Below are 24,449 nucleotides of genomic sequence, written 5' to 3'. Positions count from 1 at the left end.
TTCCCCACCCCATACTCTCTTCCTCAGGGCCAAGTGAGGTTACTCTGCCTCATGTCTTGGACCCAAATGCATCAGTTCATGGCCTTTCCTTCCTTCCTTCTTCATCCCCTCGGATGGCTGAGTCAGCACCTGGGCTCCGTCCAGCCCTCGCTGCAGCCTTCATCGCCTCCTGACTGGTCTGAGGTGGCTGCAGCAGCAAGACCCACAAAGCGGCTCTGTGATGGTGTGTGCCAATCTGAAATGAATCACAGAATCACAGGACAGTGGAGCAGGTTTAGTAGTAATAATAATAATAATAATAATAATAATAATAATAATAATAATAATAATATATTCCCCAGCCACTCTGGGTGTCTCCCAACAGAATATTAAAAACACCAAACATGAAAAACTTCCCAAAACAGAGCTACCTTCAGATGTTTTCTAAAAGTCAGATACAGTGGTACCTCTGGTTGCAAACAGGATCCATTCCGGAGGCCCGTTCGCAACCTGAAAAGAATGCAACCCGCGTCTGCACGTGCACAGGTGGTGATTCGTCGCTTCTGCGCATGAGTGTGATGTCATTTTGCATGTCTGCGCAAGCAGCGAAACTCGGAAGTAACCCTTTCCGGTATTCCAGGTCGCTGCGGAACACAACCTGAAAACGCGCAACCTGAAGCAAATGTAACATAAGGTACGACTGTAGTTTTTTTATTTTCTTGACGTCTGATGGGAGGGCGTTCCACAGAGTGGGTGCCACCACTGAGAAGGCCCTCTGCCTGGTTCCCTGTAACTCACTTCTCGCAGTGAGGGAACCGCCAGAAGGCCCTTGGCCCTGGACCTCAGTGTCCAGGCAGAACGATGGGGGTGGAGACGCTCCTTCAGATATACTGGACTGAGGCTGTTTAGGGCTTTAAAGGGCAGCACCAACACTTTGAATTGTGCTCGGAAACGTACTGGGAGCCAATGTAGGTCTTTCAAGACCGGTGTTATGTGGTCTCGGCGGCCGCTCCCAGTCACCAGTCTGGTTGCCGCATTCTGGATTACAGTGGTGCCCTGCAAGACGAATGCCTCGCAAGACGAAAAACCCGCTAGACGAAAGGGTTTTCCGTTTTTCGATGTGCTTCGCAGGACGAATTTCCCTATGGGCTTGCTTTGCAAAACGAAAATGTATTGCGAGTCTTGAGATTCCCCCCCCCCTTTTTCTAAGCCGCTAAGCCGCTAATAGCCTTTTAGCCGCTAAGCCGCTAAGCCTTTAATAGCCGCTAAACCGCTAATAGCGCTAATCCGCTAAGCCGCTAATAGGGTTGCTTCGCAAGACGAAAAAAACGCTAAACGAAGAGACTCGCGGAACGGATTAATTTCGTCTTGCGAGGCACCACTGTAGTTGCAGTTTCCAGGTCACCTTCAAAGGTAGCCCCACACAGAGTGCATTGCAGTAGTCCAAGCGGGAGATAACTAGAACATGCACCACAGTCTGTGGCCAGGGAGAGTCTCATCCTGCGCACCAGATGGAGCTGGTAGACAGCCACCCTGGACACAGAATTGACCTGTGCCTCCAGCTGCTAGGATAGCAATGGCTGGAAAATCCTTACACTTACAATATAGCGAGGGCAAAAAAAAAGCTTGACAATTTTTATGCAGTTTGGTATGCACAAATATTAAACACATGTAAGAGGGGAGTCTGCAACGCATGCTGGGTCCCATCAGTCTTAGCCGCAAGACGGTGTCTCTGCGTGCTGCAAGGTCTGAAAGACCTCCATCTAAATTCAGGTGTGAATGTGTGAATTGAGCCTATTTATTAAACCTACGACAGCCTCCTCCACTGCGTCTTGATTCTCTGCCACAGCCCTGCAGAGATCGGAGGTGGCGTCCAACCAAAGTCCAGCATACAATTGGAGATTACCACTGAACAAATACAGACATACAATGCAACCAAAATAAATAAACCACAGGTATGTGAATGTGTCGAAGGTAGCAAAGCGGAACCATTTACGGCATAAGCATAATGGTAAAAAACAATACAAGGACCCTTGTTACACCTTCCACTTTCATTTGTCCTGTGTTGTTTACCAATGAACTGGAACAAACGTCAGTCCGCAAAATACCTGACTGATGTTGTGATAGGAATCTTGAAACTTTCAGATTTGAAAATAAGGGATCAGCAGCCTCACCTGTCCCAGGGACAGTCTATGGCAGGGGTCTGCAACCTTTAAGACAAAAAGAGCCACTTGGACCCGTTTCCGAAGGAAAAAAAACGGAGCCGCAAAACTCGTCATTATAAAAATAACTTTTTTGTCACTTTTTTATTATTTCTTTGTTTGACCCCTCAGAATTACTCCGCCTCATATAAATAAACATTAAATTAACAAGTTACCTTTTTTTTGTGTGTGTGTTCTTCACTCCCCTTTCAATGCAGTGACCAGCGTACATGCCCCTTACAATGTAGCGGGCGGGCGGGAAGGTGACGTTGGGACGGTGCATGACTAACGCACCCACCGCCCCCATGCGACGTCACAGCCAGTACAGCGCCCGCCACAGTGGGGAGTGTCGGGGCGCACAATGCGCCTCCTCCCCTCGCTAGTATCCGCCCTGGAGCCGCGGCAAAGGTGTAAAAGAGCCACATGCGGCTCCGGAGCCGCGGGTTGCAGACCCCTGGTCTATGGGATATCTAACAATCTGGGATAGCAGTGGGAAGCAGCGGGAAATAGCGCTGGAATAAAGGAATTTCCTGCAAAAAAGGGGAAGGTTGACAGCTATGCCTCCCAGCTCCAGGCCGGCTGATGGAGTGGGCGATCTCCTTGCTTTCCTCCTCTGAGTTGCTGTAGAACAGACTTTCCCCATGGAAAGCCCTCCAGGTGTTTTGGATGCATCAGCCTCAGCCAGTCATTGGCAGCTGCTCTGGAGAGCAACCCAGTTCCAGATGCAGGAACCCACTTGCAGGCTTCTCTTATGTCCTTATGAAGGAGCGTCCACCATCTTCTGAGGTCACCCATTCCACTTGTTTTTCAGTGGGACTAGAAACAAACTCTGCACATGCTCAGAGAGGCCCAAAGTTACTGCACAGCACGGTTCCAGGACTTCAGCTCCAGCCTCAGAAACAAGTTTAGGGGCCTAGACCCGCTTCTCCCATGGCCACCCTCTTGTAGGGTTGCCGTATTTCAAAAAGTAAAAAGCAGGACACCCTGGGAAACCCCAAGTCTTATGGCAGCCCTACCCTCTCGCCTCTTCCTCTGCCTTATCCCTGAACCCTCCAGATCCACTTAACCTTTTCTCTCGACCTCCTCCACCTTTGCTGAAAGGCTCCTTGTGTTTTCGGGAGCCTGGCAAAAGCGCCTCTTGTGGAAAAATTACTTGGTCATCAGAAGCAGGCCTGCCAGCGGCCCCAACAGCTGGGGAAATGTTGACCTTGGCCGGCAAGGCTGGAGCGAATGTCAACCCGAAAAGACCGCTGCCCTCGGACACCCCTCCCTCCCGCTGAGCCAGCGATGCAAAGTCTGAGTTGGCTGAAGGAGGGCTGGGCATCACCTGCCGCTCTCTGACCCTGGGACGGGAACCTTTTGTCCCTCCAGGGGTTTTCGTGAAGAGTTGACGGCACACCTGCTTATTGCAGCTGGAACGGCCATCACACAGTTTGGGAGAGATTTTAGGCACAGTCAACCTTGTTATAAGAAAAACCTGTTCCAAAGCTCAACAGCTTCAACCCTAAAAGAAAGCTCAACTTTGGTTGGCCCTTCGGTCGGCCCTCACGGCCCTTCACTTCGTCAAATCTGGCCCTCTTTGAAAAAAGTTTGGACACCACTGCCTTACGGGGTACCCAAGAGCCCGTACAGAGTCCTTGTGTAGGTTCCCAGTCAGTAGGAGAAAATAACAGAGGCCAACCAAAGAATATTGAGAAGCAAAGCAGCTCCTAAGCCTGATCTTTATTTATCTGTTGCAACAGGGTGCTCCCCTCACACGCAGGAGAAAGGAGGAGGAACCCCGAACAATGGCGCGCAAGGTCTTATATAGACATTTTAAATTCCCTGCCCTGGAGCTTAAGCCCACCCCTCCATACATCATACATATATCACAGAAAAGGCGGTCTACAGTGCATTATTTATCTTGTCTGACAGGTTACCTGTTAATGCTCACTTGATTGGATTGCCTGGGGAGCCTGGCCAGTCTTTTGTAATGACAAATACTTAGTTCCTGAGCCAGGTCACAGGCTCACACCCTATTCATATCTTAAATGTGCCCTTAAGACAGGATTTGTGAAGGAAAAGACAATGGGGAGGTTTCCCACTTTGACCTTGCAGAGAAATCATTTGCTCAGTTTGGGAATCAAAAATGGTTTCAGGTCGGTCTTCCTGTGCTGATCTATGTACGCGTTTGGTTGGTACACTTATGAACATTTAACATATATCTAAGACCTCAAAATTCCTATCACAGAAGGTACCCCTAGGGGCCATCTAGTCCAACCCCCTGCAATGCAAGAATGACAACGGAAGAATCCCTGCCAGAGGGTCCCCACCTTCAGAGGCGATCTATTGCACTGCAAAACAGCTTTTACCGCCTTCCTAACAATTAGTCAGAACCTTCTTTCTCGTAACCGGACTCTGCTGGACCAGGTCCTACTCTCCAGAGCAGCAGAAAACAAGTTGACTTTTCGACGTTTTCTGCTAACGTGATTGAAATTCTACCCCGCAGTCCCTCTGCTCCCTTGCCAGCCTCTCCTCCTCCCTATATTAACAACCATAATGTGCTACCTTAGCAGAATTTCCATCCCCGCAGAAAAGTTATTTCAAAAAATAATTGTCGGGAGCTGCTCTCCACAAATAGTGGCCTGTCAGACAGGCAGCTGCAAGCTGCCCTACAGCGATCTGATGTCCTCTTCTGGGAGGGCTTGGAGACCCTCTTTCTACTTCCACCCCATGGTTTGTTGTTGGAGTGCCCCTGCCCCCCCTTTCTCCTTCCCAACGGAGATTTGCTCTCCTTGCTATTGCATCCTGGAGGGCTTCCAGGAGTTCATGGGAAAGAGGCCCCTGGCTTGGTCTGCAGCTCTGCGTGGGGAGAGCAGTTGTTTGGGAGAGAGGAAGCGGCTGGGGTATTTGCCAGCTCGCCCCTCCTCTGCCCTGGCATGACCTTGAAGCAGGCACGGCCACACGGACTCGAAAGCACCTGCGAGGGAAAGCCAGCCAGAGGCAGCAACCTGGGTTTATTTGTATCCCACTTTTCCATGGCAGAACCAGGTTCAAAGCAGCTCTTGACAACCTAATGTTAAAGGTAAAGGTAAAGGGACCCCTGACCATTAGGTCCAGTCGTGGCCGACTCTGGGGTTGCGACACTCATCTCGCTCTATTGGCTGAGGGAGCCAGCATACAGCTTCCGGGTCATGTGGCCAGCAGGACTAAGCCGCTTCTGGCAAACCAGAGCAGGGCACGGAAACACTGTTTACCTTCCTGCCAGAGCGGTATCTATTTATCTACTTGCACTTTGATGTGCTTTCAAATTGCTAGGTTGGCAGAAGTAGGGACTGAGCAATGGGAGCTCACCCCGTCGAGGAGATTCGAACTGCTGACCTTCTGATTGGCAAGTCCTAGGCTCTGTGGTTTAACCCACAGCGCCACCCACGTCCCTAACCTAATGTTACAATAATTCTAATTTGTTGTTGTTGTTTAGTCATTTAGTCATGTCTGACTCTTCGTGACCCCCTGGACCAGAGCACGCCAGGCACTCCTGTCTTCCACTGCCTCCCGCAGTTTGGTCAAACTCATGCTGGTAGCTTCGAGAACACTGTCCCACCATATTGTCCTCTGTCGTCCCCTTCTCCTTGTGCCCTCCATCTTTCCCAACATCAGGGTCTTTTCCAGGGAGTCTTCTCTTCTCATGAGGTGGCCAAAGTCTTGGAGCCTCAGCTTCACGATCTGTCCTTCCAGGGAGCACTCAGGGCTAATTTCCTTAAGAATGGATAAGTTTGATCTTCTTGCAGTCCATGGGACTCTCAAGAGTCTCCTCCAGCACCAGAATTCAAAAGCATCCATTCTTTGGCGATCAGCCTTCTTTATGGTCCAGCTCTGAATTCCATACATCACTACTGGGAAAACCACAGCTTCAACTATACAGACCTTTGTTGGCAAGGTGCTGTCTCTGCTTTTTAAGATGCTGTCTAGGTTTGTCATTGCTTTTCTCCCAAGAAGCAGGCGTCTTTTAATTTTGTGACTGCTGTCACCATCTGCAGTGATCATGGAGCCCAAGAAAGTAAAATCTCTCACTGCCTCCATTTCTTCCCCTTCTATTTGCCAGGACCCGTGGCCATGATCTTCGTTTTTTTGATGTTGAGCTTCAGACCATATTTTTGCCCCTTTGCTCTCCAAACTACTAGGACCACAGATTGCTTAATCACCATAGTTCCTCTTTCCTTCATGTCTGCTCCCCATTTGTGATAGTTTTGCCTAGCCTATGCTAACCTGGGAAACCCATAGCTTTAACTATACAGGCCTTCGTTGGCAAGGTGATGTCTCTGCTTTTTAAGATGCTGTCTAGATCTTTTCTCCCAAGAAGCAGGCATCTTTTAATTTTGTGACTGCTGTCACCCTCTGCAGTGATCATGGAGTCCAAGAACATACAGGAGAACAATCCTGAAGCCATTTTGACTCTTCCAAACTGCAGACCCCTCGGATCATCTAGTCCATCCCCCTGCAATGCAGGAATCTCAACACGCATTCTCCCATCCAACTTGAAACCATACCTGACCCTGCTTAGCTTTGCAAATGGGCTGTCCTTTTTATTGCTGCACCACAAGGAGGACCACGAAGATATTGGCAGTTCTATTTTCCATGCCACTGTGTTCTACCTTCTTGCCTGCCTCCCAACCACCCAGGCTTCCTCGCCCCACCAAATCTGGCACACAGCTCCCTCCTCCTACGCCTGGACCTCAGAGCCTATGACAGCCGTGATTTGGCTTCCCCAGACACAGGTCTTCAACGGAGCGCTAACTTGCCGCTGCTGCTGACTTCAGCTGTCTTCTGGTGTCCCATGACAGGCCTGCAACATTCCTGTAACCCAAGCAAGATGGCAATTTGTCCTGCCCTGTTTTGCAAGAGGACCCCTCATGGCTGTGAGTCACTTGGTTGCCCCGAGGGGCTGGGCTCTTTTCCCAGAGAGGCGGCTGCTCTTGCCATTTTTTTTCACAGTTGCGTGCCAAAACTTCACTTACAAACCCAACCAAAACAAACTCTTAAGCCTTCTCCTCTCCTGGCCCAGCCTTGGAAGCCAGCAGAGCTGAAATATACTCGGAGCCGAGAGTGGATTTCATGCTTTTTATTCAGCTCATAGTGGTGAGGAGGAATGGGAGTTCCCCCAGAATGTCTGCCTTATATACATTATATACACAATGGGCCCCACGGGATTGGCTAATTCCTGGATTCTAGGACCAATCAGACTGCTGCATTCTGGATCCTATTGTGCTAGGCCCAATCAGGCTGCTGCATTCCGGATCCTATTGTTCTAGGACCAATCAGACTGCTGCATTCTGGATCCTATTGTTCTAGGACCAATCGGACTGCTGCATTCTGGACCCTATTGTTCTAGGACCAATCAGGCTGCTGCATTCTGGATCCTATTGTTCTAGGACCGATCAGACTGCTGCATTCTGGATCCTATTGTTCTAGGACCGATCAGACTGCTGCATTCTGGATCCTATTGTTTTAGGACCAATCAGGCTGCTGCATTCTGGATCCTATTGTTCTAGGACCAATCAGGCTGCTGCATTCTGACTCCTATTGTTCTAGGACCAATCAGGCTGCTGCATTCTGGACCCTATTGTTCTAGGACCAATCAGACTGCTGCATTCTGGGTCCTATTGTTCTAGGACCAATCAGGCTGCTGCATTCTGGGTCCTATTGTTCGAGGACCAATCAGGCTGCTGCATTCTGGATCCTATTGTTCTAGGACCGATCAGACTGCTGCATTCTGGATCCTATTGTTCTAGGACCAATCAGACTGCTGCATTCTGAATCCTATTCAACTCAGTACATGACAGTTGTGATGCCCAAACTGCGGAGAATTTAAGAGCTCCGCCGGGTGATGACCACTGAGCCCCGCTGCCATCCACGTTGGTGGTTCTGCGGCTTGTCTCTTCCTCCCCGCAGATGCCAACTCCTCCACGGCTCTTCTTGTGAATGGCTCTTTCTCCCACAATCACAGGGTAGCGTGTAAACCTCGCCTGGACGCCTGTCAACAAGGCCCCCGGCCAAACTTTCCCGTAATGCAAACCAGGCCATGTAGCTCAGAGGGGAGATTCCTTCCGCCCCGGAATGTGCCTTAGCATTCGGATCCTGGTGATGATTTCTCCCTGGTCACGGGACACAGAAACCTCCTTTCTGAGCTTGCTTTCTAGTTCACAGAGGCGGGGAGTGGGGAGAGGGGGAGAATGGGCTAGCAATGGAGGCATGTTCACACCACTCCTGTGGGCAAACGGTGGTACCAGTGTGGTTTCACAGGTTTAATAATAATAATAATAAATATTTTTTTGTTTATACCCCACCCTTCCCGGTTCAGAAAACCAGGCTCAGGGTGACTAACAGCAAATTTAAAACACTTAATTGATGCAACAAAAAAGAGCATAAAATACAGTATAAAACGTAAATAACAATAAATTCAGAATTCAAAAATCAATTTAGGTGGGAAATCCATCCAATAAACATTAGATGATCCCCAGGGTTAGCTGGCTAAGTTAGTCCTATTTGGGCCAGCGAGGAGACCAGGGGAGAATTAGCTGTGGGGTCCCAGAGCGGGGAATCTTCATAAAAGGGGAGGGGGAGGGAAGCAAGGGGAATAAAAGATCAGGCTAAGTTCAAATTGAAAGCCAGGTGGAATAGCTCTGTCTTACAGGCCCTGTGGAAGGAGGTTAAATCCTGCAGGGCCCTGATCTCATGGGACAGAGCATTCCACCAGGTCGGAGCCACCACTGAGAAGGCCCTGGCCCTGGCCGAGTATAATCTAACTTCCTTAGGGCCCGGGACCTCCAAACTATGATTATTCATGGACCTTAAGGTCCTCTGCGGGGCAGACCAGGAGAGGTGGTCCCGTAGATACGAGGGCCCTAAGCCACAAAGGGCTTTAAAGATCAGGACCAGCACCTTAGGAGAGGATTTGTACAAGTCCAGCATTGATTTGATATCCAACAACTGCTGGTCACCTTGCAGTGACCTCCAAGAGTTAGAATAATAGGATTGTAGAGCTGGACTTCCTGGACTCCCTGGCAGGTTTTGAACCAACAGTCACAAATTCTTTATTGGTAATATACAGATAGACAAACTGAGGATCTTTACAATTTTATAACATGCAGAGAATAATATGTGCTGAGAAAGCAGAGAGAGGAGCTGAGGGAAGTCTCTGGTTGGGTTCTTTTTTGGGGGGAGGGAAGGAAGATGATGTATTTTTGATAAATTGTTATGTTGAAATTCCTAATAAAAATATTTTTAAAAGAAGAAAAAAGAAAAGAAAAGCCATATTGCGTGAGGCTGGGCAATTTACTTTGGAGAATGGAAATCCAGCAATGGTCTCTCTCTCCCCACTCGCTGGAACAGTTCTTCCAGTCCCGGGGGTGGGGTGGGGGGGTGGGGGGGTTGTGGTTTTATCCAACCCTTCATTTGATTTGAAGGCAGTCAGCACCCTGGCTATTTCCCACGGCTGTTGGCTGCTCCCAAAATGCAGGGTGCGTCTCTGTGTGTGTGTTTGTGGGGGGATGTTTGGAGAAGGGGAGGTGGAGAGCAGCTTTGTTTTAATTCCTCAGCCCTTCATGGCTTTTCTGGAGCCAGGCAGGCTGCCTGGGGTGGATGTGGCCGGGGAGGTGGGCAGATGAAGTGAGATAGTTTTGCTAAGCAGGGATTCAATTTCAGGGACCCCCAGCAGCCAGGGATGGAAGGCGAGGGCGACTGAGGCTCCCGCTCCAAACGGTGATGGCTCTGCTCTGCAACAATACTTTGGAATCCCAGTTGCTGGAAAACACTGCAGGGGAGCTGCTGAGGTCCCGCTTGTGGGTTTTCCAGGGGAGTATCTGGCTGGGTGCTGGACTAGATGGGACCTCAGCCTAACCCAAAGGGTGCTCATGAATGGTTCCTCTTCATCCTGGAGAAGAGTGACTAGTGGGGTGCCACAGGGTTCTGTCTTGGGCCCGGTCTTATTCAACATCTTTATCAACGACTTGGATGATGGACTCAAGGGCATCCTGATCAAATTTGCAGATGACACCAAACTGGGAGGGGTGGCTAACACCCCAGAGGACAGGATCACACTTCAAAACGACCTTGACAGATTAGAGAACTGGGCAAAAACAAACAAGATGAATTTTAACAGGGAGAAATGTAAAGTATTGCACTTGGGCAAAAAAAATGAGAGGTACAAATACAAGATGGGGGACACCTGGCTTGAGAGCAGTACATGTGAAAAGGATCTAGGAGTCTTGGTTGACCACAAACTTGACATGAGCCAACAGTGTGATGCGGCAGCTAAAAAAGCCAATGCAATTCTGGGCTGCATCAATAGGAGTATCGCATTTAGATCAAGGGAAGTAATAGTGCCACTGTATTCTGCTCTGGTCAGACCTCACCTGGAGTACTGTGTCCAGTTCTGGGCACCACAGTTCAAGAAGGACACTGACAAACTGGAACGTGTCCAGAGGAGGGCAACCAAAATGGTCAAAGGCCTGGAAACGATGCCTTATGAGGAACGGCTAAGGGAGCTGGGCATGTTTAGCCTGGAGAAGAGGAGGTTAAGGGGTGATATGATAGCCATGTTCAAATATATAAAAGGATGTCACATAGAGGAGGGAGAAAGGTTGTTTTCTGCTGCTCCAGAGAAGCGGACACGGAGCAATGGATCCAAACTACAAGAAAGAAGATTCCACCTGAACATTAGGAAGAACTTCCTGACAGTAAGAGCTGTTTGACAGTGGAATTTGCTGCCAAGGAGTGTGGTGGAGTCTCCTCCTTTGGAGGTCTTTAAGCAGAGGCTTGACAACCATATGTCAGGAGTGCTCTGATGGTGTTTCCTGCTTGGCAGGGGGTTGGACTCGATGGCCCTTGGGGTCTCTTCCAACTCTATGATTCTATGATAAATATAGAATAAATATTCATAAATGCACACATATCTAAATATATGGACCATGTGTCTGGAATAGAGCAATCCTGGAGCCATTTCAACTCTCCCAGTGACCTCAAATATTCCTCTGCAGGAAGGGAGGCAAATGGGGAAAGCCTTCCCATTGTCTTTTTGCTGGGAAATCCTGTCTTAAGAGAGTATTTGTGTATGAATAGGGTGAGCCTGTGTCCTGGACTTAGGAACTAGGATATTGTTGTTGTTTAGTTGTTTAGTCGTGTCCGACTCTTCGTGACCCCATGGACCAGAGCACGCCAGGCCCTCCTGTCTTCCACTGCCTCCCTCGTGCTGGTAGCTTCGAGAACACTGTCCCACCATCTCGTCCTCTGGCGTCCCCTTCTCCTTGTGCCCTCCATCTTTCCCAACATCAGGGTCTTTTCCAGGGAGTCTTCTCTTCTCCTGAGGTGGCCAAAGTCTTGGAGCCTCAGCTTCAGGATCTGTCCTTCCAGTGAGCACTCAGGGCTGATTTCCTTCAGAATGGAGAGGTTTGATCTTCTTGCTGTCCATGGGACTCTCCAGAGTCTCCTCCAGCACCATAAGGAGGATTAGACTTTTTTATTTATTTATTAATAACTTTTTTATTTATTTATTTCTGTGATTTAAATAGCATACCAGCTGGACAGCTGTGGCTTGGTTGGTCAGCAAATATCTGGTGCATTTAAGGAAGGCCAGCAAATGATCAGCACATGTGTGACTTGACCACAAAAAGGAAAAAGTTGGGCTTGATATTTTGTGCCTGTTTTCCGTTGTGGATCTCGCCCTACTCCCCCACATTGCAGGAGCATCTTAAGACAAGGGCTGGGCCTCCTTCTCTTTCTCTTCAGAATCAGGGCCCAGGTGTTGCTTTCAAAAAATGCAGGGATATGGAAAAAATAATCCTTCCAGTAGCACCTTAGAGACCAACTAAATTCTAAATTTGTTTTTGTTATGAGCTTTTGTGTGCATGCACACTTCTTCAGATACACTGAAACAGAAGTCACCAGACCCTTCTATATAGTGAGAGGGTGGGGAGGGGTATTACTCAGAAGGGTGGTGGGAATGGGTGATTGGCTGACAGGTGTGGTAAACCTGTTGACGACTGTTAACGACTGCAGTTGGTCTTACAGGAAAAAGCAAGGGGTGAGATGGATAAAAATAGCTTTATCATGTATAATGAGATAAGAATCCAAAGTCTCTATTCAGACCAGGTCTCTCCATGGTAGAGAGGTAAAGGTAAAGGGACCCCTGACCATTAGGTCCAGTTGTGACCAACTCTGGGGTTGTGCGCTCATCTTGCTTTATTGGCCGAGGGAGCCGGTGTTTGTCCGCAGACAGCTTCTGGGTCTTGTGGCCCGCATGACTAAGCCGTTTCTGGCGAACCAGGGCAGCGCACGGAAACACCGTTTACCTTCCCGCCGGAGCTTTTGAACTGCTAGGTTGGCAGGAGCAGGGACTGAACAACGGGAGCTCACCCCGTCGCCGGGATTTGAACCGCCGACCTTCCGATCGGCGAGTCCTAGGCTATGTGGTTTAACCCAGAGTGCCACCCGCGTAATAAGTTGCAATCCAGCAACTTCTCGTTCCAGTCTATTTCTGAAATTATTTTGTAATAAGACGGCTACTTCAAAGTTTTTGTTTTGACTACGGCAGGCCCACACGGCTACCTACCTGTAGAAGTTTACTCTGGAGTAGCCCTGGTGGCAGAGCAAAGGGCAAAGTAGTTGTGAGACAGGAGTCTTTAGTAGGGGCCTCCATTGTGCCCAATGGAACGCACTCATGGGAGACTGCTTCTTCTTCTTTGGCGATCACTCGTGGCCCAGTAAGAGGACTTCTTGGATCATTCTTTGTCTAGCTCCTTCCCTTTGACCTTACCACCTTGGGTGACTCTGCTGGGAGTACGAGATTCCCGACGGCTTCGCTCACAAGGGTCATAGGAATGTGCAAGCCCACGCACCACAACAAGGCGATGATCCAGCGAGTAGGAATGGGAGACTGCAGTTGGCAATGCAAGCAGGAGGGATTTTGAGTAGGAAAAGCCCTGGTTGGAGGGGTAAGTTAAATGCCCCTTTAATGCCCTTCCTCTCAAAACTGCAGCCTCTAGAGGCTGCCTTTCATTTTTTAAAAAGCTCTGCCAGGCTGATGAAGAAGAAGACTGCAATTTAAAAATGCAATATACAGTGGTACCTTGGTACTGAAACGGCTTGGCTCCTGAACAAAGCGGCTCCTGAACGCCGCAACTCGGCGTTTACAAATGTTCTTCGGAAGTTGAACATTCCTGCTTGAGTGCAGGAAGCTCCTGCAGCCAATCGGAAGCTGCGCTTTAGTTTTTGAACGGTTTCGGGAGTCAAACAGACTCCCGGAATCAGTGGCGTAGCATGGGTTGTCAGCACCCGGGGCAAGGCAAGTAATTTGCGCCCCCTAACCCGTGGATTTGCGCCCCCTAACCCTAACCCCCAGATGTTGCGCCCGGTGCGGCCGGCCCCCCCTGCACCCCCCACGCTACACCACTGCCCGGAATGGATTAAGTTTGGGAACCAAGGTAAAGAGACCCCTGACCATTAGGTCCAGTCGTGGCCGACTCTGGGGTTGTGGCACTCATCTTGCTTCACTGGCCAAGGAAACCGGCGTTCAGCTTCCGGGTCATGTGGCCAGCATGACTAAGCCGCTTCTGGCGAACCAGAGCAGCGCACGGAAACGCCGTTTACCTTCCCGCCAGAGTGGTACCTATTTATCTACTTGCACTTTGACGTGCTTTCGAACTGCTAGGTTGGCAGGAGCAGGGACCGAGCAACGGGAGCTCACCCCGTCGCGGGGATTCGAACCACCGACCTTCTGATCGGCAAGCCCTAGGCTCTGTGGTTTAACCCACAGCGCCACCCGCATACCACTGTATAAAAATACAAAGTATTTCCAATAAATAAAACAAAGCAATACATCAACACCCAACTTCACTTGCCAGGCTATGCTTAGCTCATTTTTATCAGCTTCCTTCGTAACATTTGGGCGCACCGCCCAGCTGACGCCCTGCATGCTTACTCAGAAGGTAGCTCCACTGATTTCGGGGGCGCGCAGGTGTTACTCCCTGGTAAGTGCGTGGAAGACTGCAGCCTCAATGCTTCTTGCTCCACGTCTTCAAGAGAGATCCGACCTGTTGTGAAATCAACTCCTATTGTTGGGATAAGTCTTGTTATTCTCCCTTCATCAACCCCCCCCCCCTATAATTCAGGGCAATCAGACCCAACTCCCGCTGGGCCATTCCCAGGCACTCCCCCAAACTGGGAACTGGTCAGAAGTCGGGATGGTGTGATTTTATCGTGGGCTGAGCTTGCGATGCATCACAAAAGCATTTCCAGATAAGTAAACACATTGTGATCGCTCCCACCCCCATCCCTGGGCTCCCAATTTTCCAGAGGCTAAATTGTTTGATTTTCTGCCTAAAAAACACACACCAAAACACAACAGATTGGATACGGGTTGAAAGATTAGAATGACCCACTTCCTGAATGAAGCCAGATGGAGGAAGAAGGCAGCCGAAAGGCCGTCCTGCGCAGACCACAACCCCTCTGGGTCCCTCTTTCGCTGTTTATTAATTTCTGGCTATGCTTTCCAATCTTCTCCCTCGGTCCTTGTAGGCTTAGCCTTTGCCCTTTCCAGAAGGGACGGAAGGATCTGTCAGCGACTGCTGTCTCTGTTCCTCATTCTCCCAGTCTCACATTTGGGTCTGCACATTTCTGGAGAGGGTTTCGTTTTAATTTTTAGGAAAGAAAATCTCATGCAAATCCACCAGCATTTTAGTGAGCACGTCCCCTGATAAACACAGTTTTGAGTCATGCACACGTTTTTGGAAGCAATGCGATACATTTTTGGGTGCTGTGTTCACCAATATATTCAGTCGGTAAAGCACGCGACTGTTAATCTTAAGGTTGTGGGTTCGAGCCCCATGTCGGGCAAAAAGATTCCTGCATTGCAGGGGGTTGGACTAGATGACCCTTGGGGTCACTAAAGGTAAAGGTAACGGACCCTTGGACAGCTAAGTCCAGTCAAAGGCGACTCTGGGGTTGCGGTGCTCATCTCACTTTCAGGCCAAGGGAGCCGGCGTTTGTCCACAGACAGCTTTCCGGGCCATGTGGCCAGCAGGACTAAACCGCTTCTGGCACAACAGGATACTGTGATGGAAATGCCGATTACCTTCCCGCCGCAGTGGTACCTATTTATCTAGTTGCACTGGCATGCTTCTGAGCTGCTAGGTTGGCAGAAGGTGGGACAGAGCAACGGAAGCTCACTCCGTTGCAGGGATTTGAACTGCTGACCTTCTGATCGGCAAGTCCAAAAGGCTCAGTGGTTTAGACCATAGCGCCACCCGTGTCTCTTTGGGGTCACTATGATTCTATGACTCTATGGCTCACGCTGCCCAGCACAGACCCTCCGAAGGCCTGTCCACAAGGCTCAGTGTTCCTCTGGGGATGTGAAAAGCATTTGCTGCCCAGCGGCTACTCTGCTTTTTTCTACATCCGCTTCCCATCCGGGAAGCCTGGGGCTTTGGGGAGCTGTTCTCCAGATGCTTGCAGCTGGGAGTCGAGCGAGGAGGCGCCTGGAAGCCCGTTCGCCCTTGCAACTGCTGAGTGGAAGAGTCCATGTCTGTACACGGAAGCCATGTGGATTTGCAAAAAGGGGGGGGGGGTTATTCACATGAGGCCTGCTGGTGTGGGCACAGGGGGGAGCGTGCCCACGTCTTTGTCAACACAGAGGAGGTGGAAACAGGCCCCCCCCCATCCAATTACCACACCACAATCATCTGGCTTGGCTCAAGGCTGTAGGGTCCTTGGTGACTGGTACCCATTGTGGGGTGGGGCTTAAAGGTAAAGGGACCCCTGAACATTAGGTCCAGTCGTGGCCGACTCTGGGGTTGCGGCGCTCATCTCGCTTTACTGGCCGAGGGAGCCAGTGTACAGCTTCCGGGTCATGTGGCCAGCATGACTAAGCCGCTTCTGGCGAACCAGAGCAGCGCACAGAAACGCCGTTTCCCTTCCCGCCGGAGTGGTACCTATTTATCTACTTGCACTTCGGCGTGCTTTTGAACTGCTAGGTTGGCAGGAGCAGGAACCGAGCAACGGGAGCTCACTCTGTCATGGGGATTCGAACTGCCGACCTTCTGATCGGCAAGTCCTAGGCTCTGTGGTTTAACCCACAGCGCCATCTGCATTACCTGCCCCAATATCTGAAGAATATTCAGATATTGTATCTAAAGAAGTGTTCATGTGCACAAAAGCTCATACCAATAACAAACTTAGTTGGTCTCTAAGGTGCTACTGGAAGGATTTTTTTAATTTTGTTTCTGCCCCAATATTTTATTCAAGTTAGCACCCCTGGCAGGGCCACTCCCTAAAATGGGCAGGGTATGAAGGGAAGGCCTTTTCAGTGTTGGCTCCCAGGCCCTGGAACTCTGTGCAAGAAACAGGCTGGCTATTTCTTTAATTTTGGGTGCCTGGTCAAAGCGTTATTTTTGGCAGCTCTAGAACTTGAATCAGTTCTTATGATTAAAGATCTCTGGCTTTTGTTTTTCTCATTTTTGCTCTGCTCTGCTGTTCTGTGTTATTGCTCTTTTCTGTTTTATTTATCTTGTTTTGGTTTTCCAGCTTTGCTGGCTGTTGCACCATTTATGTATTTTGCAACGCCTTTGTGTTCCCCCCCAATTATTATTATTATTTTGTCATCCTTGGCTGCCTTGGCAAGACTGAAATGCTGGAAGGAAGCTCTTTGTTCTGAGCTCTCCTAACCTTCTCTGCTCTTCTAACCTAGTTGGAAGCAGGATGAGGCCTCAGCTGAGGACCTTAGCCAGTGCACGAGTTTATATATAGTTCACTGGGAGCCAAGGAAGGTGCAACGAGATCGGATGATCCACATCGGACTATTGAAAAAGCAGAGTTCTGTATTCTGAAGTTTCTATGCCCTTCTCAAAGGCAATTCCATTAAGTCTGCCTTGGGGGAATCCCTGCCACTGTACAGAAGAGATTAACTGGACCAGATTATGGGGCTTCTAGAATCATAGAATCATAGAGTTGGAAGAGACCACAAGGGCCATCGAGTCCAACCCCCTGCCAAGCAGGAAACACCATCAGAGCACTCCTGACATATGGTTGTCAAGCCTCTGCTTAAAGACCTCCAAAGTAGGAGACTCCACCACACTCCTGGGCAGCAAATTCCACTGTCAAACAGCTCTTACTGTCAGGAAGTTCTTCCTAATGTTTAGGTGGAATCTTCTTTCTTGTAGTTTGGATCCACTGCTCCGTGTCCGCTTCTCTGGAGCAGCAGAAAACAACCTTTCTCCCTCCTCTATGTGACATCCTTTTATATATTTGAACATGGCTATCATATCACCCCTTAACCTCCTCTTCTCCAGGCTAAACATGCCCAGCTCCCTTAGCCGTTCCTCATAAGGCATCGTTTCCAGGCCTTTGACCATTTTGGTTGCCCTCCTCTGGACACGTTCCAGTTTGTCAGTGTCCTTCTTGAACTGTGGTGCCCAGAACTGGACACAGTACTCCAGGTGAGGTCTGACCAGAGCAGAATACAGTGGCACTATTACTTCCCTTGATCTAGATGCTATACTCCTATTGATGCAGCCCAGAATTGCATTGGCTTTTTTAGCTGCCGCGTCACACTGTTGGCTCATGTCAAGTTTGTGGTCAACCAAGACTCCTAGATCCTTTTCACATGTACTGCTCTCAAGCCAGGTGTCAGCCACCTTGTATTTGTGCCTCTCATTTTTTTTGCCCAAGTGCAATACTTTACATTTCTCCCTGTTAAAATTCAGGCTTGGAGCAACGCTGTGCTGCTATTATTATCGTTACTATTATCGTTTATTAAATTTCTGTACCGTGCTTCATGCAAGGATCACGGGGCAGTTTACAGTATAAAAACACAAAAAATGCATAGCATAGTGACAAACAAAGACCTGCCTGCATTTTAATATATCTATCAGAGCTTAATTATGGCTTGCCGTATTTTTTGCTCCATAAGACGCACCTGACCATAAGACGCACCTAGTTTTTAGAGGAGGAAAACAAGAAAAAAAAATTCTGAATGAAACAGTGGATGTATGATTTTTGTGATTCATGCTGTAGCCACAGACATCTGATTTGATGGTGAATTTGGGCAAACCCAATGCAAAAATCCTGAGGATCCATGTGGATCCGTGCTTTGTAACCACGTTTTTGTGCCATTGCGGCCCCACGAAACAGTGGGTGCGTGGGTTTTTTGGTGCAGGCTGTAGCCATGGACATGCTATGTGATCTGATGTTGAATATGGGGTGACCCAATGCTAAAATCCTGAGGATCCATGGGCTTTTACCTCCCCCCTCCTAGGAGCCTCCTTTATTGCTTATCTCCCTCCCGATTGCTTGCTGATCAGCTGCTTCCTTTCAACACTCCCTTCCCTCTTGTTTGCCTTAGTGTCTTTTCCTTAGCTGGAGGAGTTTTTTGCTCCTCCTTTTCTTCTAATTTCTCTCCTTATTGCTTTAGTCTTCCTGCCCCCCTTGCAAGTTTCCTGTCTTTACTTCCCCCCCACCCAGGCAGCCTCCTTTATCTCTAGCGTCCCTTATCTCCCTCCCCGATCGGCAAATGATCAGTGGCTTTGTTTCAACATGATCTGCTTTTTGCCCCTGGGTAATTCGGTTCCAGGGACCACACATTCGCTCCATAAGAGGCACAGACATTTCCCCTTACTTTTTAGGAGGAAAATAGTGCGTCTTATGGGCAAAAAAGGTAATTATTATTTTCCCCAGTTTGTTTTGGGTTTTATCTGTGTTGTTTTAAATTGTGTGTGAGCTGCCTTGAGGCAAAAGCTGGGATATAAATAAATGGAATGAAAATATGTTACACGTGCTTTACCAGTGAGTAAGAAAAAGGGTGTGTGCCCCCCCCCCCCGTATATCAAACTCTTTATGAAGCCTTTAAACAGCTATCTGATTGAATGCAGGCTACAAGCTGGGACCCCTTTGCCCTCCGTCTCTCCTTGATTTTAGGGGGGTGCCCACCCCCTGCCCTGCACCCAAGGGAGTCAGGCGATGAGACTTGTACATCCGTATCTTTATTGGTCTGGAAATTATACATGTGGCTGCTGTTACATGATACATGGATACCAGGGTTACACTTCGGCGGGCGACTGATGACGCAAACCAGCTGCACCATGGAACGGGCGCACAGAAACAACACAACACGCATGCAACGGGAAGCACTGCAACCGATCCTCACAACACACGCATGGCTGTCGCAAGAACGGGCCGCCTTGTGGGGCGACAATATTTTGGAGGGTGAATGAGCTTGCGCCCCACAGTCCTTTGCTTCGCTGCAGAAGGTACCTTGGGGGCACCTTTTGGGATTGTGGGGCGCACGCACGCCCTTTGGGGGGCGTCTGCAGCTGCCTCCAGCCCACCACGGTCTTCCTCGGCCAGAGCTGGCATGTTGGCACACTGCCTGGCTGGCCTGCAGGTGGTGGGGCACCAGTTCCTGAAACGGGGGTGTTCACTGTGCGAAGGTGAGAGAGGCTAGAACACGGTTCTGTGGATCCAGCCCAGAAGTTCAGACGGAATTCTGTAGCCTCTCCACGTGAAAGATTCTGGGTTCAACCTCTGGCAGGATCTCCAGAAGGTTCTGGAGGAAAAACTCTCCTCTGGCTGAGTCCCTGGAGAGTCACAGATCAGCCTCCTCGGGACATCACTGGAGGCTTTTAAGCAGGGGCTGGGTGGCCACCTGTTGGGGATTATTCAGCTGCAATAGGGGGTTGGGCTAGATGGCCTTTGGAGGGTCCCTTCCAACTCTGCAGTTCTGTCCCACGATTCTGTGATTCCAGCCAACAGAGGAAGGCCATTGGGTTCATGGGAGTCTCTCTCCCCCCTCTACCTGGACATACTGTTGGGGGTTCAACCCAAGGCCTTCTGCACTCAAGGCAGCTGCTCTGCCCCCTTATGATTGACGAGGCCATCTCCAAACCTGCCTTGCAGTGTGGCTGGCTACTCTGACGGCCGGCAGTTCTGCCTAAAAGGGTCTTGTGCAAAGCACGATATCCATCCCTGATCTATTGCCCTTCAACTGGAGAGTCCAGGGATCAAACTTGAGGCCGCCTTCTGCACGCAAAGCCCGGGCTCTACCAATGAACTACGGCCTGTCCTAACCGGCTCTCCTTTTCTGCTGCTGTGGGAGAAATGGGAATCGTGGGAAACAGCCTGCAGATGTTCTACCGGGAGTGCTGAACATCTGTGCCGCCTGCCCTGCTCTTCTGCTTTCTGCAACAACCCGCATCTGGAAATGTAGCAGCTAAGGCTTTTCCTCCCATGGGAGCAGGAAGGAGGAAGAGTATCGCCAGCTAAGAAGAGCCTGCTGGGTCAGGTCAGTCCAGAATCCTGTTCTCAAAGGGGCCAACTAGATACCTTGATGGGAAGGCTGTTAGCAGGATCCGAGCATGAGACCCTCTCCCGTCCTGCGACTTCCACCAACTGGTGTTCAGAAGCATCGCTGCCTTTGACAGTGCAGCCATCCAAGTTGGTGGCCATCTCCAGTGGAAGGGAGTTCCATAGTTTAACGATGCGTTTTTATGTGTTGGGCTGCTGCTAAAAGGCGCAGGAGCAGGGCAAGGGGAAAAGGTGGCAAACTTTCACACGCACATATGCACACACCCAAATCTACACATTGTGGTGTCCTGGGACTTGGGCTCGGACCCGGATCCGGAGGAGTCTCAGTCCGCACCGGATCCTTTGCCTCAGGTGGCATCTGGACCAAGTCTGGGGCCTGATTCTGAAGAGCCCCAGTCTGCACAGGTTCCCCTGCAGCAAACACCAGCTGGGCTGAGTCCGGGGCCTGATCCTGCCCTGGCTCCAGATGCGGGGATGACCTCGTTGCCTCCAGCTGGGCCATCACTTATAGCTGCTCCACTACCAGTTGGGTCAGGGGAGGCTGAGGTGGCCCCTGGGTCTAGTCACCCACCACCGTCTCTTGAGCTGCAGAGACTGAAGTCTGAGAGAAGGAGAGACCTGAGGACTTGCAGGAGGAATACTTGCCTTCGGGCGAAACAGGGAGGTGAGTTGCCGGGGGATCAGGACCGGCCGTTACCCCAACAGAGATAAAAGGCTGCTGGACCCCGCCCCAGGTTGCAGGAGCAATGTTGCTGTTTGCCAGATCCTGCCTGTGATCCTGTGCCTGACCTAGCCTGGTTTCCTGCCTTGGCCCTGTTGGACTGACTTCTCGCGGAATCCTTGGATTTGGGACTGGATCTGGACCGCGTGGCTCGGGTTAACCCCCAGCCCCAGCACACACATGCACAAATTTTGCTCTTCCACTGGAAAACACCCTCGCATCTTTCCCCGGCTCACACATAGGTTGACCAAAGGAGAAGAAGAGGAAGAGGAGTTTGGATTTGATATCCCGCTTTCTCACTACCCGAAGGAGTCTCAAAGCGGCTCACATTCTCCTTTCCCTTCCTTCCCCCACAACAAACACTTTGTGAGGTGAGTGGGGCTGAGAGACTTCAGAGAAGTGTGACTGGCCCAAGGTCACCCAGCAGCTGCATGTGGAGGAGCCGGGAAGCGAACCCGGTTCACCAGATTACGAGTTCACTGCTCTGAACCACTACACCACACTGGCTCACTTCCAAAGGAGTCTTTGGAAGGGCAAATAGCCAGGGATCTGGAGATCTGTTTAGCGGTTCGATCTCAGTGGTCCTGCGGCAGGGGGCGGGCAAAGAAGGTGCTCAACACGAGGTGGGAGGGTGGCCGGAGTTTAGCAGCTGCAACTCTTCGCCTTAGATGGTTCTCCAGTTTCCCTGAAGCTGCTGCAAACGGTGCCCCGAACTGTGCAGAATAAATGAGGGCAGGAGCTGGGGTGGTGGGACCTTCCAGGGATGTGGGGGGCAGCTGCCTGCAGTCAAAAAGAGTCTGTCCGCCTGCCCACCACCAACACATCTACCCCCACCCCTTTCTGTACGGGGGACAAAGGAACTGCTCACATTCCCGGGGGCCCCGGGGGCCCTGGTAACCCCGGCCGCCCCTGGATCCCAGGGTCCCCTTTTGGCCCGGTCGGCCCGATTGAGCCCGGCGGCCCCATTTTCCCTGGGATGCCCGGCTTCCCCTGCAGCCCAGGAGGTCCAGCTGGTCCCGGTGGCCCCCCAGGCCCTGGGGGCCCCACATCGCCTTTGGGGCCTGCTTGCCCTTTGGCGCCCCCTTGTCCGAAGCTTCCCTTGGCCCCTTTGAAGCCTGGGAGGCCTTTCGCGCCCACGAGGCCTCTCTCGCCTGCAGGGCCCGGGTTGCCAGGGGGGCCCTGGGCTCCTGGGGGCCCCGGCGGCCCCAGGCTCCCGGAGTCGCCTTTTGCTCCTCTGCTCCCGGTCGGCCCTTTGACACCAACGTCGCCTCTGAATCCTCGAGGGCCGGGCGGGCCAGGGACACCTGGATAGGACGAGAGGGAAATATGGGGTCAGCAACAGTAAACTATGCAACAACATCCAGGGCAGTGTATCACTATGAGATTGTGATGGGGGGTCAGTCTGGATGATGCCCTGGGTCCCCTTTCCAATTTTTGGCCTCCTGTGCCCAGTGAGGCTTGGGATCCTATAGAAGCGATTGGTGAACCGTACAGGTTTCTGTGTAAGAAAAATGACCACTTGAATATCCTCATCGGCATCCCAAAATAACAATCTGAGTTGTAAGAGCAACAACTAAGGATGGATGGAGGCCAACAGATTGAGGTTGAATTCTGACAAGACAGATGTGCAGTCATACTTCGGGTTGAAGTAGCTTCAGGTTGAGCGTTTTCGGGTTACTTCCAGGTTTTGCAGCTGAAAATGACATCACAGGCATGCGCGGAAGAGGTGAATCACGACCCGCGCATGCACAAATGCGGGTTGCTTTCGCTTCAGGATGCAAACGGGGCTCCAGAACGGATCCCGTTAGCATCCAGAGGTACCACTGTACTGTTTTGGGAGACAGGGGGCAGGCAGGTGTGGAGGATTCCCTGGTCCTGAATGGGGTAACTGTGCCCCTGAAGGACCAGGTGCGCAGCCTGGGAGTCATTTTGGACTCACAGCTGTCCATCCACACTGTATACCGTGTTTGAAGACATAAGGAGAGACTGTTGGATCAGGGCTGTTGCAGGAATTTGTGTATAAGTTTGGGGGGTTGCCCCTCCAGCAGATATCCTGCACATGCAGCCCACTACCAAAATCAGCACAGTCACTTTTGGGACTTTTGTGATTTATCCCCACAAACACTTCATCACAGTTTCTTCCTCTCTATTCAAAGGGCCTTTGCTGCACGATACCAAATGTAAAAATTCACTGATCAATGTATCTCTGTACTGGCTCACTGGGGAAACTTCAGAAATTCATATAGACCTGTGAGCTCAGCTACTCAGCAGCCCCTCTGCCTGAGGGATAATCCCTGGCATCCTGACACCTGAGTGCCAGACAGGTAGCCATTCCAGAAATAACAAACCCAGATGAAGACAAAAGGGTGGGATGAACTTGGCTGGGAAACAGGGAAATATCTCTTTTGTTCCACTTGATGGGTGTTTGGTGGAGGGCAAGGGGAACCATGGGGCAGGGTCTAGGATGCTCAGATTCCTGCCCCCAGACCTCCCATGTATTAGTGATGTAGTTTGGGGGGGGGGTGTAACATGGGGATGAGCAGCTAATAAAAGTTTGGGTTCTCTTTTGTTTCGGGCTTCCATCCTGTTTCACCTGGTGGCAGGTGACAGTCTTCAATAAAGACCAAGCCTACTGCTTTGGTATTCCTGGCTGATGTCCTTGTTTTTTTGTCCAAGGGAGCCCTTGGATTTCTCCGTTAACAGGGTTGACAGAAGTAAAGCAGTCTTGCTGAGATTCTTGGCTCTTTTGCTGGGCCTCTAGGATTTGGAAGCTGAGCCGGGACATTTGCAAACAAACAGGTCTCCCAGAGACTGCCCGGAGGCGCCTCTGGGCCAGTGTCTTTCTGCAACATGTCACGGGCAACTGTGTGATGTTCTCCTTGCCAACCTGAGGGTTCAGAGGGGAGGTTCCAGCCTGGGACTGCTTAGATCTGGCTACCTGGCTGGGAGGGTCTGGGAACTCAATGTGCTGGGATCTGCAAGGAGAGAGATCAACAGCAGCCTCGAGCGCTCAGCTCCCACCCAGAGAAAGCCAAAGAAAACCTCCGGGAGGTTTTGCCTCCCCAGCTGGCGTTTGCAAGCTCACAGCCCCGCCGGCTTGGGACGCAATCCTGTATTGACTCAGACCATCCTGCCAGGCCACGCACATAACTGGCCAGTCTGAGGCGGTACCCAGGGGTGGTTCTGGCTTGCGGCAGCTCGCTGTGCATTGCACTCTT

At 50.6% G+C, this 24,449-nt stretch overlaps 1 protein-coding gene across 2 annotated transcripts in view; it reads right to left on the bottom strand.

The window, feature by feature from the left end:
- Window positions 1-24,449, bottom strand: part of SCARA3 (scavenger receptor class A member 3) — an 83,390-nt gene that overhangs the window by 21,328 nt on the left and 37,613 nt on the right. The window contains exon 6 of one of the 2 annotated variants that reach the window (XR_014523552.1): window positions 21,728-22,535. Coding sequence is in view for 1 of the 2 variants with exons in the window: in XM_083494463.1 (XP_083350589.1) it covers window positions 22,096-22,535 (440 nt within the window). In the remaining variant the exon portion in view is untranslated. Of the gene's footprint in view, window positions 1-19,173; window positions 22,536-24,449 lie in introns of those variants that run through there. The other variant, XM_083494463.1, reaches the window with a different exon arrangement.

This window comes from Podarcis liolepis, assembly GCF_965112155.1.
Source record: "Podarcis liolepis genome assembly, chromosome: 3".
Taxonomy (NCBI): domain Eukaryota; kingdom Metazoa; phylum Chordata; class Lepidosauria; order Squamata; family Lacertidae; genus Podarcis; species Podarcis liolepis.
This window is presented reverse-complemented; position numbering and strand designations above follow the sequence as displayed.